Below are 16,106 nucleotides of genomic sequence, written 5' to 3'. Positions count from 1 at the left end.
TGTAACAGTTTGCTCGGTATCTTTCTTCTTCAGTGCTCAATGTAACAATATGACCATAATTGATGCTTAATCATAGGTTACGATTCAACATGCGAAAATTTACACCTTTCTCTATTTTACCAACAACAAATATATAGATATTGTAAACTGATGGTATTACGTATATGCTAATGTAGTTTCTTAAAGTCATTGATGTAGGTAGAGTTTGGATCGTCACTATACTTTGTTCATCATAAGAAATTGATCGGGAAAAATTTGGAAAAATCATTTAACTGACAGGGAAACCGAAAATTATTTCGATCAGGTCTCTTTAGCTAAATCAGCCTCCCCCCCCCCCCCTTCTACTTTTTTATGGCAATCAATAAACAATTGAAATGGAAGCTTGAACTGATGAATTAAATCCATGGACCCCCCCCCCCCCCATTATTATCATTATCAAGGATTTTGAGCTTCGGGTTGTCTTAAAAGTAATTTTTAGGGAGGTTGGGAGCTTCTATAAAAAATTTGCCACCCATCCACACCCTCCGCCCTGGTGATGAGTGCCAACTACGGAGCCTCTCCACTTAGCTACACTGTATGTGTTTAGACAGGACAGACCATACCAGCTGGGTCAGGTATAAACAATACATTTCATTACAAATTATATTACAAGCGAACTTCTTTACTTTTGTGCGAATTCGGACGTTATTATTATCTGACTTTCATCTTCGGTGCAATTTATGTGATTACTGTCAGTTGGTATTTAAGCTATATTTCATTTGTACGTGTAATGGTGTTGGGAGTGGAGTGCGAATGCAAAGAATATTTCTGTATTTAGATATATTCAACATTATTGATTATTTTATGATTTTAACAAGATCATTCACTATCTAAGAGCATTTTACCATTACCACCCCTCTCCTCTCAATATAATGTTCATAATCATTAATTTCCGGTATTGAATATGGCTGCTCCGAACCCTTTCGCATGGATTTAGAATGTAGAATAATACGCTACATGTAAGAATAAAAAACAAAAGAAAGACAAGAAAAGAACATGCACATTCCTTTTAGGTCACCGGGACGACTATCCGGAGAGCTACATGTATTGTAATGACCCCAGTGTTGGCGTCGGCACCACTTTAAGGAAACATTTTAATTTGGGTTATATCTTCTAAACCAAGGGGGTAGGGTTTTGATATATCCCTTATTGATTCCCCATGAAGAGACCTTTGATGTGGTACCAAGACTTTCGACCTTGTGACCTTGACCTATTTTTTAAAAAAAAACTTCAACCTGGGATATGTCTTTTGAACCAATAGGGATAAGGCTTTGATATTTTACATATATAGATGTCTCATGAAGAGACCTTTGTTTTGGTTTGACCTAACGACCTCTGCCTTGAACTTTGACGTACTGTTCAAAAACTTTATCTTGGTTATATCTTTTGAACCAAGAGTGATAGATCTTTGATGTTTCAAACATAGATGTCAATTTCTTTTGTTATCAGAACTGTCAACGTCGACCTTGGACTTTGACGTATTTTTCAAAAACTTTTAACCTTTTGAACAAACGGTTAGGTACAGTCATCTGACAACTCTTGTTTTTATGTACATATTAAGCATGTTATTTAATTGTTTAAGGGTTGCTGCTCAATTTTTTTCTGGGTACTTCATTTGTTAAAGTTTGATGACATCTAAAAATTCCTAACCACAAAGTACTTTTTATCTAATATATTGTACCTGACAACTTCATATGACGTGTTAACTGTCCCGAGGAAAAGATAAAGATTTGGGGTATTATACTGTGGATATTTATCAAGTTCTGTCTTCACACAAGTTTTACCTTTGAACTTAAAACACGTCAGTCTTTAAATTGGTCTAAATGTTACTATGGCAACAATTTTATTTGTTTTAGAATATCAATATTGTGACTCTCATACAACTTTTCAAAAGTTACATTGCTGTCTAGCTTAGTATTTGCGATTGAGTTTGATTATTTCAGAATGTTTTCAATAACCAGTCAGATTTTTAAAAAATAGATTTATCCTTATTGTATCCATGGGAAAAGCAAATCTATGAAGAAATATGATCCAATTGCTTGTGGTATATTTAAGTCTCTGTAGGACCACAATGTAAACTAGTCATTTGTACTAATCGTGCTATCCTGTCTAAATAAAGAATTTATTATATATAGCATATAAATTGGCATGGAATTTGTTTTTAAAAATTGCATTTTAAAAGTACACAAATGTCAATTTTGTTAAATTACAACTATTCATACGATGCATATTATTTTTTTTAGAAACGTTATTTTTTCAAATTTTGAAATTTGTCACCATGGCAACCAGGACCCATAGCAACAAAAAATGGTTGATACATACTTCTGGTCATCTGATGTGAAATCATAAAATTATATAAGACTTAATAAGATAACAAGGACCATGCATGGCAAACAGGTTTAGGTGGCTACCAGAATAAAAGCTCTACAAGCAGGAAAAAATGCCCAACTTGAAGTGTTAATATATTTACTATAATCGAGAGTCCAAAGACAGATTTTTGAAATATCGTAGATATACTTCTTCTCTATAAGATGAAAGTAATTTTGAATAAATCAAAGCGTTACTTTTTGACTACTAGTTGATTCAAAAGTTATCATTTTCTGCAATTTATCAAAATCTGGAATCGTGCCAAATTTGTGACCTTTGTGCACTTAAATGGAAGTAAAATTTTAGATTCCCACTAAACAATATCAATATGCATATCCAGTTGTTTTATAAACTGTGTCAATTTTTTAAAAATCCTTTTTTAATAACCTGTTAGAATTTTTAAATAGAAATGGTAAAATATACATAATTTTACCCTTTTGTCAGAACAAAAGTGCTATTTTTAGTAACATGGCTGCAAATCCCTATCCAATGACTACACCCCCGAAAAAAATATGCCAAAGTATTTGATATTGATGTACTTTATTACACTCAAAATATGTTGTTGATCTGACAACCTTGCTTCCATCACATTTTGCATGGTTTTCTCGTAGACAAGCTCTTAAGAGAAGCTGTCAGTAATCATGGAGAATTTTTTGGAAAGTGCAAAAAAAAAATATTGAAACATTCTATAATTTTATGCAGCGTTATTGATAAAATCATTCAAAACGCATGTGTGAGTCACTTAAACTCAATAACACAGAGTTATTGATCACTTTGTTGTTACCATGGTAACAAGGACAAAGTCCTTGAAAAAACAGTGAAATATACCTCTTTTAAGTCCAAAATAAATACAATTAAGATAATAAGATGCATATTTTTTTAGTTTAAGGTAAATGGAAAAGGCTTATATAAAATTTTGTTGAAATAAGAAATTTAAATATCTCAGCAAAAATGATTTCCATGGCAACCAACATACCTTGCATTATATACAGTCAAAAATTCAATAAAACAATAGATTTTTTAGCTAACTTTTTTCAAAAACGCAACACAATCATGCAAGGTCTTTCATATAGAAAGAAATGACAAATGTTAGATTTTTATTCGAAAAAATAAAATCAGTTAAACAACTTTTAGTTTTTTGTTACTGACCTTACCAAAAACACCAATTTTTTTTCATGTTCAGCTACATTTTCGAAAATCTATCTAATTACTAGGCTAATGATCTAATTTAGGTCAAGAATATTTGCCTTCTGGGTGCATCAATTACTTTCTAATGACATGCTAAATTCTATTGAACCTTGTAAATGACCTTGTCCTACAATCTCAAGGTCACATACATTAACCAATGACCTTCATATTTAATCAGTTGACCTAAACTGCATTTGGATTTAATTTAAACTTGTATATACATGTATCTTTATCTACTAACGAACCTGTGTATTTTTTTTAAAATCACATATTGCTGTGGTTTATATATATTAAAGTTTATATATGATTGCGCCCATGACAAAAGGTCCTTATGGCATATTCAAGATAACAAAGAAATACCGTCACAAAGATTTGACGTTACGTAGGCCTAACGCAATACGTAAAGATGCATATATCCCTATGTGCACGCACATGATTCAAAACCACGTGTTTGATTTAGGCTAGTATGCACGCTTTAAACCAAACCAAATAGACAATTTGGAAACAATATACAGGTTTGGATAAAATATTTATAGAATTTATGATATTTAAGAATTTGAATGTTCCGCGTCGGTTTCTTTCGGCAGCGGACCGACAAAAATAAAACATGTAGGTAACAGCAGATATAGCAGCGCAAATCCATGAAGGTTCATCTAAGATTGTGTTTATTTCTTTGAACAATTAATCCTGAATGAATCTGAGGTAAAAAAAAAAATTCATAATTTTCAATACAAAAGTTGAATCCACTTTCTAAAAATTCATGATCCGCCTCGGCTGCAATATTTACACTGTCAATACGATGTTAAACAGACGATTTGTGATACATCCCCCAATTTATTAGGTTATACCCTATCATAATTCATTATACATAATTTACAGACCAGTAAAACAGTCATGAAAAACTTGAATATTTTTGGGTTTAGTATATTCTGTATGAAAAATCTGTGCGTCTGGTAATCCTATTTATAAATCCAAGAGAGATAACTCTGAGACAATAACTTAGTTACTGAGGTACCCCAAAGGAAAATGAAAGGTGAAGATAACGAACATCGAACAGTGATCATTCTCCTAAATCCCGTAAGCAATTAAATAGATTAAATAGATAGTTGGTCAAACACGGCCCCCGGACACTGAATTGATGTGTTAATTTAACCAAATATAAAAAGTTCACTTGCTATTCACATGTTTATTAAACAATTATTACCAGATGCAAATATATCACATTAGGCAGCAGATTTGAAGTCAAATTGTGCAATCTTCGTAGCATGGTATCTAGGATTTATATCGTTTTCCGGTTTTATAAATTCATTTGAAGCCGACATTAGGGGTCTTCGGAAGATGAATAAGTTATTAACACATTTACAATCATTGGTCTAAATTTGAGAGTTTCTGACACATATTAGGCCTATAATTTTCCAAGGGGGGGGGGGCAGCTGGAGGGGATGTTCGGGATAAAAAGAAATTAAAAAAACGCAGAGGAATTTCGAATAATTATTGACAAGCAATAAAAAAAAAAAAAAAAAAAAAACCCAAATGCATGGCTATAAGAATTGAAACCTAAATAGTGTTATCATACCCTAACTTCGAATGCAAAATCTAGGGGGGGGGGGGGGGTAAGTAAAAACAAAGAAAAAATTAACTTATCAAAAATAGGACACCTTCCCCTCCCCACCGCCATCCTGGTTCTACATGCCTGGTTTTAAGAGTGTAATTTAGGAAACATTGATTATGATATCAAAAACAAATACTCACTGAAAAGAGAGAAATTGATTTTTTGATACATAGGCTACATGTAAGATGTTGGAATAAGTAGGCCTCAAGTATTTCTATATCGAAATCTCTATGAAGTGTATTGTTTTATTACATTTAAAATATGGATGTGGTCTAAAGTACATGAATTTCAGAATTTGTAATTGGAAAACGTGTGTGCTATACCCATAGCGTAATGATATAGGGATGGGATATTTGTTAGAGGATCTACCAACAAAATACCACCCCCCTCCCCCCTTCTCATCAGAACAACAATCCACGTCGTTACATATACAATATTTTGAAATATGAATTGCATTATAATAGAAATTACATTGACCATTTGATAGAAGATAAATTATTTCAGTGAGAATGAAATACTTTCAATACACAAAAAGTGCGTCACAATGCATGTTGAGTATGACGCAATATGAGGTGAAAGTGTGACGTCAGTATTGATACTGATTGAGTGTAGAAAATGATTTAGATATTCTTTGGGTTTTTTAAAGAGAAACAAGTGTTCTACACTAGACATACTTGGAATCTTATTTACCGGTGTTTACTATTAATTTACTAGATCTATCTGTCATTGGGACAGTTTGTATGAATTTGGAATGATTAAATGGATTCTAACTCTACTATTAACTAACAAATCAAATTTAATTTACAGAAAAATAGGCTAATCTCTACACCACCTTTCAAGTTTCCTGTTAAATGAATTCCTTACTGACCATCCAGAATTTGTTATGTTGTCTGCAAAGTGATATTCATTCATTTCTTCCTTTAATTCTAGAGAGTTCACATCAAGGGGGTAATAATTGTGTAAAATAGTAGGCCCTAGTGTAGAGTTTTGAGAGGTTTTACAAAAAAGGGTAAATTGTTTAACTGTTTTTATTTACTATATTGGTAGTACATGTATAGATAACTGTCTTAAAAACGGCATGTAGAATTAATGTCAGCCCTGCTGCGTGTCAGAGAAAATAGTGTCTGAAAAGAAGTCATAAATGCTCTTTTTTACCTTAATTTATGACTTATTTTTAAGAATAAGCAAGAAAATACACATTTTTTCAATCAAAAGTACAATAATCTAAGTGCTTTCTTGAATTTCTATTCACTGTACATTGCTGGGAAATTGTTTTATTAGAAATATTTGTGAAAAGATTAAAAACTCAACATCTCATGATTTAACTGTGGGTACGGTCCGTTGCCATGGAAACACGATGCATGGTTCCAATATTTTTCACTTTTTTAACATGATTATCACCATACACAAAAGTGTGAGAGTTTCATTCAGATTTGTGATTTTTGCACTTTCCACTTTTTTAAAGACAATTCTCAATGGTTACTGACAGCTTCTCTTAAAAACACCGGCTTTTAAAGTTTAAATCGGCATGAATACTTCCTGATACGGTGCAAATTAACGTTTGTCCAAATCATGATCCCAGGGGATAAGATTATACCACAATAGGGAATCAATGTTTTACCTGTAAATATAGAGGGACGTCTTTAGAAATCTTCTTACAAAGAACAGCTGGACCAGAACGAATGAAATTTTTATTTCAAAGAACAGCTGAGCCAGAAAAAAAAATGAAATTTAGATGAAAGTTTTTTCCTTCTAAAAAGTATTTTCAAATGTGTTGAAATTGTTGTCCCCGGAGGTAGGATGGAGTCACAGTAGGGGATTAAAGTTTAACATGCGGATATAATAGGTACAAAATTAAAATTTTTTTTCCCAAAAACAGCAGAAGAAAAACATGTTGATATGATAGCATCCATAGGTGGTGCAGATTCAACATTGTTCAGTTGTAGCTCCTCGAATGAGGGTCGGAAACACACTAGGGAGTCAAATTTTACGTGGACATGTATAAGGAGTATCTTTTACACCCTACATATCAACAACAATAGAGTCATGATAAGTCAAATTGGTATGCAAGTATTTTACGGTAGCTTAAAGTTCATTTCAAAGGGCCCTTGGGGTAGAGTTGGACAATAGCAGATCAAAGTTGTATTTGGAAATATACAGGACATTAGTTTAAAAGTTTTTTTTTTCAAGAGTACCAGAGCCACACTGCATCCTGCATCATACCCTAATGCTTATGTTTTCAAGTTGTATTTATTCAAGATTTCTATACTCCCACAACTCCATGCATAGTCAAGGGGTATTGTTTCCTCCTGCATGTTCGAAACTTTAACCTAGCTCATAACTTTTGTATAATGAATGATTTGGATCTCATGATATGCACATTCATTTTGACAATTTTATTCCATGATGCCTGGCCAAGTGAGCCCGACCTTCTTCAGAGCATCAAGGCCATGCAAGTCCTATGTCAGTGTTTAGGCATCCCATGTTGTGTGAATTCAAGCCCGGTTATACCGTAACCTTTTGTGAGGTCACAATACGGGGTCAACTGATTGAATGGGGATGTTTATTTCCAAACATCTTTTAAAAATCACAACTCTTAAATAACAACAGTACCAACGTAACTCGGGTGGGGGATGTGAACCATGGACCTCTTGTTTATTAAGAATATAGAAAAGTGAAAGATTTTTTTCTTATATCCAATCCAATGAAATTGTACATGGTGTCTATCGTAACTGCTTTATGTTCATTTATCAAACACACATAAGCTACACGTCTCTGTTTTTTATAAACACCCCTTACAATGATATTAGCCATGTAGTCCAAATTATCCTGTGTATAATAACAAAGTCCACGAACATGAATGCTAGCTTGTGATAAGTAAGCTAGTGCAATGGAATCTGTTTTAGGGTCCATGGGGCCTATTGATCTATGCAGTTTGATAGGTCTTTTTTTGTCCTTTTCTTTTTTTTTTTTTATTTCATCAATATGTATTTGATATTTTTGGATGATCATACATTAGGAAAATAACTCAAAAGGGCAACTATGTCGTTTCAACTCAACAAACCTGATTTTGTCGTGACGGCTGATGTATATTCCTTGTATTCTATTCATGTTTAGTACAATGGATTTCCATTCACAAAGCTTTCACAAAAATAGTAATAGAAGCCGTATGGAGTTTATCCTGGACATATGCAGATAGTGCAAACATTCAGATTGAATTGTGATAGAGAACTACGTGTATGATTACGAATTTTAAGGTATATCGCAATTCTCTGATGTGTGTTTAAGATGATGCTTTGATAATTTGACATGGAGAATGGTGGATGTACAAGTGTATTATTGTTATTCATTGTAGTTTTACACATATACTAGAAAGTGTTGTCCATTTAACAAAATATAGTAAATAAAACAACTGATGTAACTGTATTTTGTGTTGTCTTAGGGAGGAAGATGGAAGTACTTGGTGATTACAGCGTATGGAAAACAGAGATATCAGGTAATCAACTTCTTATACTCAAATTTGTGTGAGTAATAATTCAATCACTTTTACTTGAAAATGATATTACTAAATATATACCTACACTGTATTTAAAAAGGTGCAAATAACGAACATTTTATGCTGAACTGTACAACAAATGGACGAATTCAATATTACAAGCAATGTCCGTTTAAAAAAGGTATTGGAAATTGCGAACGATTGCATTACTTAGTTTTGTCATTAAAACAACATAACCTCACAAGTTCCGGTATTATCGTAAATTGATACTTTCAATTTATCAAAATCAAATGTAACATTCATTATGTATATTCGTTTGAAGAAAACATAGTATTGATCCATGCAACTTTTTAATGCATACTAGTATTAATATACCATCTTAGATAAGAATGGAATATGAATTTTAATGTTTTAGCTCTGCATAGTGCAAAACACTTGAATATGAATGTGTTATGATTCACGTACTCTCTATCTATTATAACATACACGAAAGATCAACAACATCAAAGATCAATAGTTCACTGTCCAATGTGTATGAAATATATATATACAGTGTATATATATATATATATATAAATATATATATATATATATATATATATGACAGACATCATATAAAATAGGCATGGTGACATCTGTAACAGAATAAATAATAATCAAATCAACAAAATGAAAATTAAATCCCTAAAATGATGTGTTTATTCATTGAGTGTATTTTGTTTAAAGTCTCTCTCGAGAACAATCTAATTAATATCAGACTTCTTAGATCCACGCCGTATACTCTGAATAGCGACTGTGAGTTATTATTCTTTTATTCATTTATAAAGCGCAAAATTACAGATAGTTTCTATGCGCTGTACAATGTGCCAATGATCAATGATATTATACTAATAAAAGACCTGGAAGAGCTATAGAGGAGATGATAAAACACTGAAAAGAATTTAGATAAAACATGGTAGTAAAATGACAAAGTGATTGACTTATACTTGACAAGATACAATTGGTGTATAGGTATTCGTATGGTGGATCAAAATTCTGTTTGCAAGAGCTGGTACATGGAATCCTTAATATTACACTGAATTTTACATTCACATGGCATATTCACGTTGAACAAGAGTGTTTATAGGGTTTTGCGGAATGCTCCATGTGGTTTAAGCTCTCGAAGTTCCAGTGGCAGTTTATTCCACAATTGTACACCTAGTGTTTTAATGGCATTTGCACCGTGTTTGTTTGATGGTTTCTTCAGGTTATCTTAGGATGTGATTTTAATTAGATATGGAAACATCATCTTTGCCGGTGAAGGGCTGCAAAATTTAGGCCTATGATCGGCGCATTCGGCTTTTGGACAAGGAGGGTTCTTTAACGTCTCATACCTGCTGTGACACGGGACCTCGGTTTATTTTTCCGATCTCACCTGAAAGACCGCGCCATTTAGTTACCTCGTAAGACAAGCAAAGAGCACTGTAGACCTTATCTAACTCATATCTCCACGGATAATATTAATGTAATATTTAACTAGTTCTAATTGTAACGGGGATCGTTACATATGTTCCCCAAACCTCCCCCAATTAAAAAGTGATGTCCTTGTTAATCTATAGCAAAAATCATTTTATTTTAGCCTTTAATTACATGTAGTACGTTCAATATGGTCATTTCAGTACCAAGAAATGAAAGAAAGCGTTGCAATCACGCGCACGCGTGTATGATTCCACATTTTTCTTGATGTCGTTCAACAGGCATTTTGTATCATATACCCACAGTATGAATTTCATAATGTTTCCACCAAATATAAGGAAGTTATAGCGATTTTAAAATCGTCCAATCAGAATTCAGCACACGTGAATGCACATGCTGAGCAGTAATTCTAACCACAGCAATTTGTAAGGAGTGCCAAGACACATCTAAACCCCTAATATCAATAGAATATGATGAAAAACAAAAACGTTATCGTCCTTTAAAAATTGAACATTTGAAAAACGTTGCACGCGCATGCGTGTGTGCGTTGGCATTTTTTGTTACACCAATATGTAGATACACATATTGTATACGTATGCTGTGAATATCATCTCATTTGCTTCATAAATAAAAGAGTTACAAACGTTTTAGTATTATCCAATCAAAATGAAGCGCACGTGCATGCGCGTGCAAATTGGTAATTTTGACCATGTACACTTTTCTGCTTGTCAACTTCGACGACGACTGTCCCTACACTGCTGCGTATTTGCGTACTATTCTAAATCTTTCCAAAATAATCACTGAGCGTTACGAATTGGATTATTAAATTGCAATTTGCAGCCGCCATGTATAAATAATAAGTAGCGGTCGTCAATTGCAACCAGACCCAACCTGATACCCAAGTTGTCCCAGAAAAGAGTCCTGGAGACTGCTCTCTCAAAATGCGGGACTGCTCTGGGACTGACCTGGGACTGCTCTAGAAAGCAGTCCCAGCGGTCCCAGCAATCCCCTGGACAGCTTTCTGGGACTGTTTTTTTTTTCAGTGAATGAATCACGTGATGTTATGACTGACAGGAAAGTCCCGTCCACTGTGTATTCAGAAAATACACAAATCACCTCAGTAGTTTGTTCACCGCTTGCTGACGCACTTTCACTAGAAAACTTGATGGAAATAGAATAACAAGAATATCTCCCTACATTCGGCGGCGGATAATTTGAATAATATCTAACCAATCATTTAAAAATCAAAAATACGTGTACACGTAAGTGGAAAACAGTTTTTGCTAGTTTAATATAGACGATAAGTGAATAAATCATTTAGGCGACTTTACACACATTTATTTGTTTTGATTGTTTTGAACATATTTTATTGTACTTAATAATATACAAAAGGATCAGAAACAAGTTCAAATAACTTACGAGTTCTTCTCCTTAAAAATATAACAATATATTATTGTAGAAAATTAATGTACAAAAAATTTAAATTGAACATCAATTGAATCTTTTGGTTTCATGAATAAACGACTGAACATAAGAAAAAATATGCTTGTTTAACTCAGAAGATAAAGTATTATTACCCCAAAGTAGAAGGTGGACATCGATAATAACTAGATCATTTAACCTCAGCAAGCTATCCATTAATTTATATCTAGCATTTGAATATTTACTGCAAATAAAGAAGAAATGATAAGCGTCTTCTTTCATACCACAAGAACATAACGGAGAATCAACAATATTGCGTCTATATAGATCGTAATTCAAAATACATGTGTGTCTAAGTTTGGTATGAATTATATTCAGAAAACGAGTACCATAGGAAAAATATGCCGGTGGTTTGGGATTGTTGATATTTTTGGAGCTAACACTCTTACGAAATTGCTTAACTGAAGTAGCTTGTCTTGATTCTATATCAAGTGAATTCCATTTTGATAAAGCATCAGGTACAAATGATTTCTTATAAAGTTCAAGTCGGCATTTTGGCATTTTATAATTGTCTCCATAACGGAGATTGTACTTGGATGTATTATTTATTTTTCTTGGGATCGTTTCTTGTAGATACTCAGGAACATCATTATTATGAACTCTGAACATGGTAACTAATTTAGCGGTTGTTCGTCTAAAAGACAGAGGCTCTAAGCCAGTTTCTAAATACAAAGAATCTCTAGATGCTAATATAGGAAGGCCAGTAATTATTCGCGCTGCACATAGTTGGACTTTTTCTAACAAATCACTATCGTATGCATTACAACCATCCCAAACCACTGAGGCATATTCTAAAGCTGGTCTAATAAAAGTAGTGTACATTTTTAATAGAGTGTTTCTTCCTAAAGTAAATTTTAGCTTTTTAAGAAGTCCTAAATTTTTGTAAGCCTTACTTGTTATTGTATTTATATAATGTGACCAACCCAAATCACGTGAAATGAACAACCCTAAATGTTTGTGCACTGGCACATATTCCAACTGACAATTTTGAAAAAAATAATTTAGGAGGATCAATATCCTTATTCAATGTAAAAAATACAGCTTTTGTTTTAGAGGGGTTAAATTTTAACAACCATTGTTTAGACCATTCATCTAGAACACGAAGATCATGATTCAACGTGAATTCAATTTCATGTACGTTCTTAGATGCATATTGAATGGAGTTATCATCAGCAAATAATCTACAAAAAGACAGCATATTTTCAGCAACATCATTAACATAAATTAAAAACAATAGTGGTCCAAGAACAGAGCCTTGGGGTACCCCTGCATTTACACTTGCACTTGAAGACAAATGGTCTTTATACATAATTTTTTGGCTGCGACAAGAAAGATAATCAGAAAGATAATCAGAAAACCATTCAAGAATATTACCTTTGATCCCATAGGTTTGTAATTTAAAAAGAAGACCTTTGTGCCAAACTCTATCAAAAGCTTTAGATAGATCACAGAAGACCATGCAACAAGATTTACTATCATCTATGCTTTTTGTAATGCTGTGATAAGTTTCTAATAGTTGAAAAACTGTAGAATGACCTGGTAAAAAACCAGCTTGGTATTTGTAGAATAAGTTGTTTTTATGAAAAAAATTATACACATTTATTTCAATAACCCAGTCAAGAAATAGATATAGTTATGCTACATAATTTTCAGAACCCAAGACACACTTCACGTGTATGAAATATCAAAAAATAAAATAATGAATAACAACAGCAATACCGCCTGATAGAACATGGACGTTAATTGATTTTACGTTGTGTTTGTGGTTATCAGACTTGTAAACTTTGCATGCATCTTTTTCACTCTTATTCATAAACTAACATTTTGGTATAAATTGATGAAAAAGTTTTACACAAGTATTTTAAATATTTGCTGCCTCCATGTATAATGTATTGTTTTTCTCTTTAATTGTATTGTAAGTCATTTATCTTCGATTCCGACTTACGTATTGTCGGCTTAGCTCCTCCCACTAGTTATTGTAACCCCGCCTATTGGGACTGCTGGGACCGCTGGGAATGTTTTTCGGTTTGTTTACTGGGACTGCTGCGAAACTGCTACACAAATTAAGTAGCGGCCGCCAGGTAAATTATCCTGGCACGTATCAGTTGATCATAAAATACTTTGTGAAAAATTGAATGTCATCGGCGTTAAGTCAATTGAATGTTAAATCCTATTTATCTGTGAGAAAACAAATTGTAAATGTAAACAATGCAAATTTTGCTGTATGTAATTTTACAGGCGGGGTTCCTCAAGACAGTTTACTTGGGCCTCTTTTATTTCTAGTATATGTTAAGGCAGTGGCGTACCTACATTATAGCACAGTAAGCACGTACTTACAAATATATTTTGCAATTAATAAAAAAAGATTGTTATTATTTCATAGCAGCTTCCGACAACGCTTTGCGTTCGTACTGGAACTAGTTTCGTTATGTTACAGACCGGTCACCATGGTTAGGTGGTCAGAGGGGTCGTTTTGTGACGGGGAGGGGGTTGTGGATCAGAAACCCACTCGTACCTTGGCCGTGTTATGTACTCACGGCTTAAGAATACATGTAATGACTCGTATTGACTCTGAACAATCCGTAAAGCGATTGTAACCCGACGTGAATGAAATCGTAAATATCACTTAAGCATTCGTAATAATCCGTAAACAACTCGTAAACTACCCGTAACATATCGTAAACTAACCGCAAAGATTAGGAAAAAAAACTTTACGATCGTTTTACAGATTTTTACGAGCATTTTGCGTGTTCTTGCGACCAGTTTACGATATTTACGGATTGTTACAAGTTATTTATGGGTTATTTGCGGGAAATGAAATCCGTGGACAAGGGTGATTTTTTTTGCCCCTATTTTCGCGGATCCTTACGAGTGTGTGCGAGTATCCGCGCTGGCCGTGTAGGTGGAAAATTTTACAATATCATAAAACAAGTATTCAAACACTAAATATTGCTGCAAAGACGAATCTAGATATAGTGAACCGTTATGATGATGAAAACGATATTAAAAATCCAATACTTATGGCTGCTAAACTGGAGGATGATAAACTTTATACCACTGGTTTACAGGAAAATTGGCAGGGACAAATACTAAAGTTAAGAAATAAGCTAAATCTTTCATCATCAGATATTGATAAAAGCACATTCTACAATTACCTGAAGAATTATAATATTGTCAATATTAACATGCTGCTGCAAAATACTGAATTCTCTAAACGTGGAAAATTGCTATTTTACAGTAAAAATAGAAAGAACTATGAATTACAAGACTATTTGAAATTCTCAATTGCGAAAGTAGTACGCTCTAAATTTCCCTTTCAACATCTACAATTAAGATGATGATATATCAAAGGAAAACCATTGCAAAGTACTATGCAACCCTGTTTGTATGCCAACATGTTTGGTGAATGAATACATTAATTGAACTGAATTGAACTAAAACTAGAAAGAAAAAAACTCACTTTCACACAGACTCACACAATACACTAAATACACCTTCTGGAACTCTTCTTTTATCGAAATACAAGGTCACTTCTTTAATTTGTAATGTTTGGTCCTGAACTCTTCAATATACTCGATATAACAATGCCCCAGTTTGACAATGTTCACAAGCCAATGGTTTAAAAATCGTAAACTCTTGGCTAGCGAAGATGCTGTTTGACCTTCGTCGCAAGTCACGCCTATTGTCTCCGTTTACGCTACGTCAAGTGCCGTGGCTGTGTGATCAAAATTACCCTCGACTTCATGAATATTTATATTCATTAATCAGCCAATCGGCGAGTTTCCATTTTTTATGGAAAGAAAATATTCTCAAGGCATGGCGTGCTCGTAGCGGAATAATCCGAGGATTGCCGATTGAGAAGAAACTGTACACGTTTTAGCTGTAACAGTTGTAACTAATGGACGCTCTTTGTTGACTTCACCGGTGTAATAAATTTGCCATATCATATGCGTAAACACGCCGCTTTCCTTAAATAATTGTCCGATCGACTCTACTCTTTCAGATTTCAAAACATCCACTTTACCCCGAATTTCCTTATCATGTTTCAGAATAGATTAATTTTATGAACACATAATTGACAAGCGTAACCACTACTGTTAATGCGAATTTCATTTCATAAATACATGTACTTGATATAAACTTGACTTGCTTCTGTAAACAGGGATATGTGGCCTGTTTTGTTCGTTATTACTAGTCTATACTGCAGGCTTTTAGGGCACCTGAGTAAACTCAGGTGACCTATTGCAATTGGTTGTGGTTCGTCGTCGTCAGTCGTCCGTCGTGTGTTAACCATTGAACATTTTTAACTTATTCTCGATAACTACCAGTCCCATTTCTTTTCATATTGACATGTAGCATCTTTGGGACAAGGGGGACATCTATTGCAAACTTCAGGACTCCTGCACCCCTGGAGCCTTAGGGGCGGGACAAAAACTGCCCAAAATTGACCAATTTTCAACAATTCAC

General features: G+C 33.7%; 1 protein-coding gene across 5 annotated transcripts in view; it reads left to right on the top strand.

The window, feature by feature from the left end:
• Positions 1-16,106, top strand: part of LOC125676214 (uncharacterized) — a 499,894-nt gene that overhangs the window by 409,231 nt on the left and 74,557 nt on the right. For all 5 annotated transcript variants that reach the window (XM_056159047.1, XM_056159043.1, XM_056159044.1 and 2 more), the window contains one exon: positions 8,649-8,702. In XM_056159047.1, coding sequence (XP_056015022.1) covers positions 8,649-8,702 — 54 coding nt within the window. The remainder of the gene's footprint in view (positions 1-8,648; positions 8,703-16,106) is intronic.

Source organism: Ostrea edulis, chromosome 3 (genome assembly GCF_947568905.1).
Source record: "Ostrea edulis chromosome 3, xbOstEdul1.1, whole genome shotgun sequence".
Taxonomy (NCBI): domain Eukaryota; kingdom Metazoa; phylum Mollusca; class Bivalvia; order Ostreida; family Ostreidae; genus Ostrea; species Ostrea edulis.
Note: the sequence above shows the minus strand (reverse complement) of the source record. Positions and strands in the feature narration are given on the sequence as shown.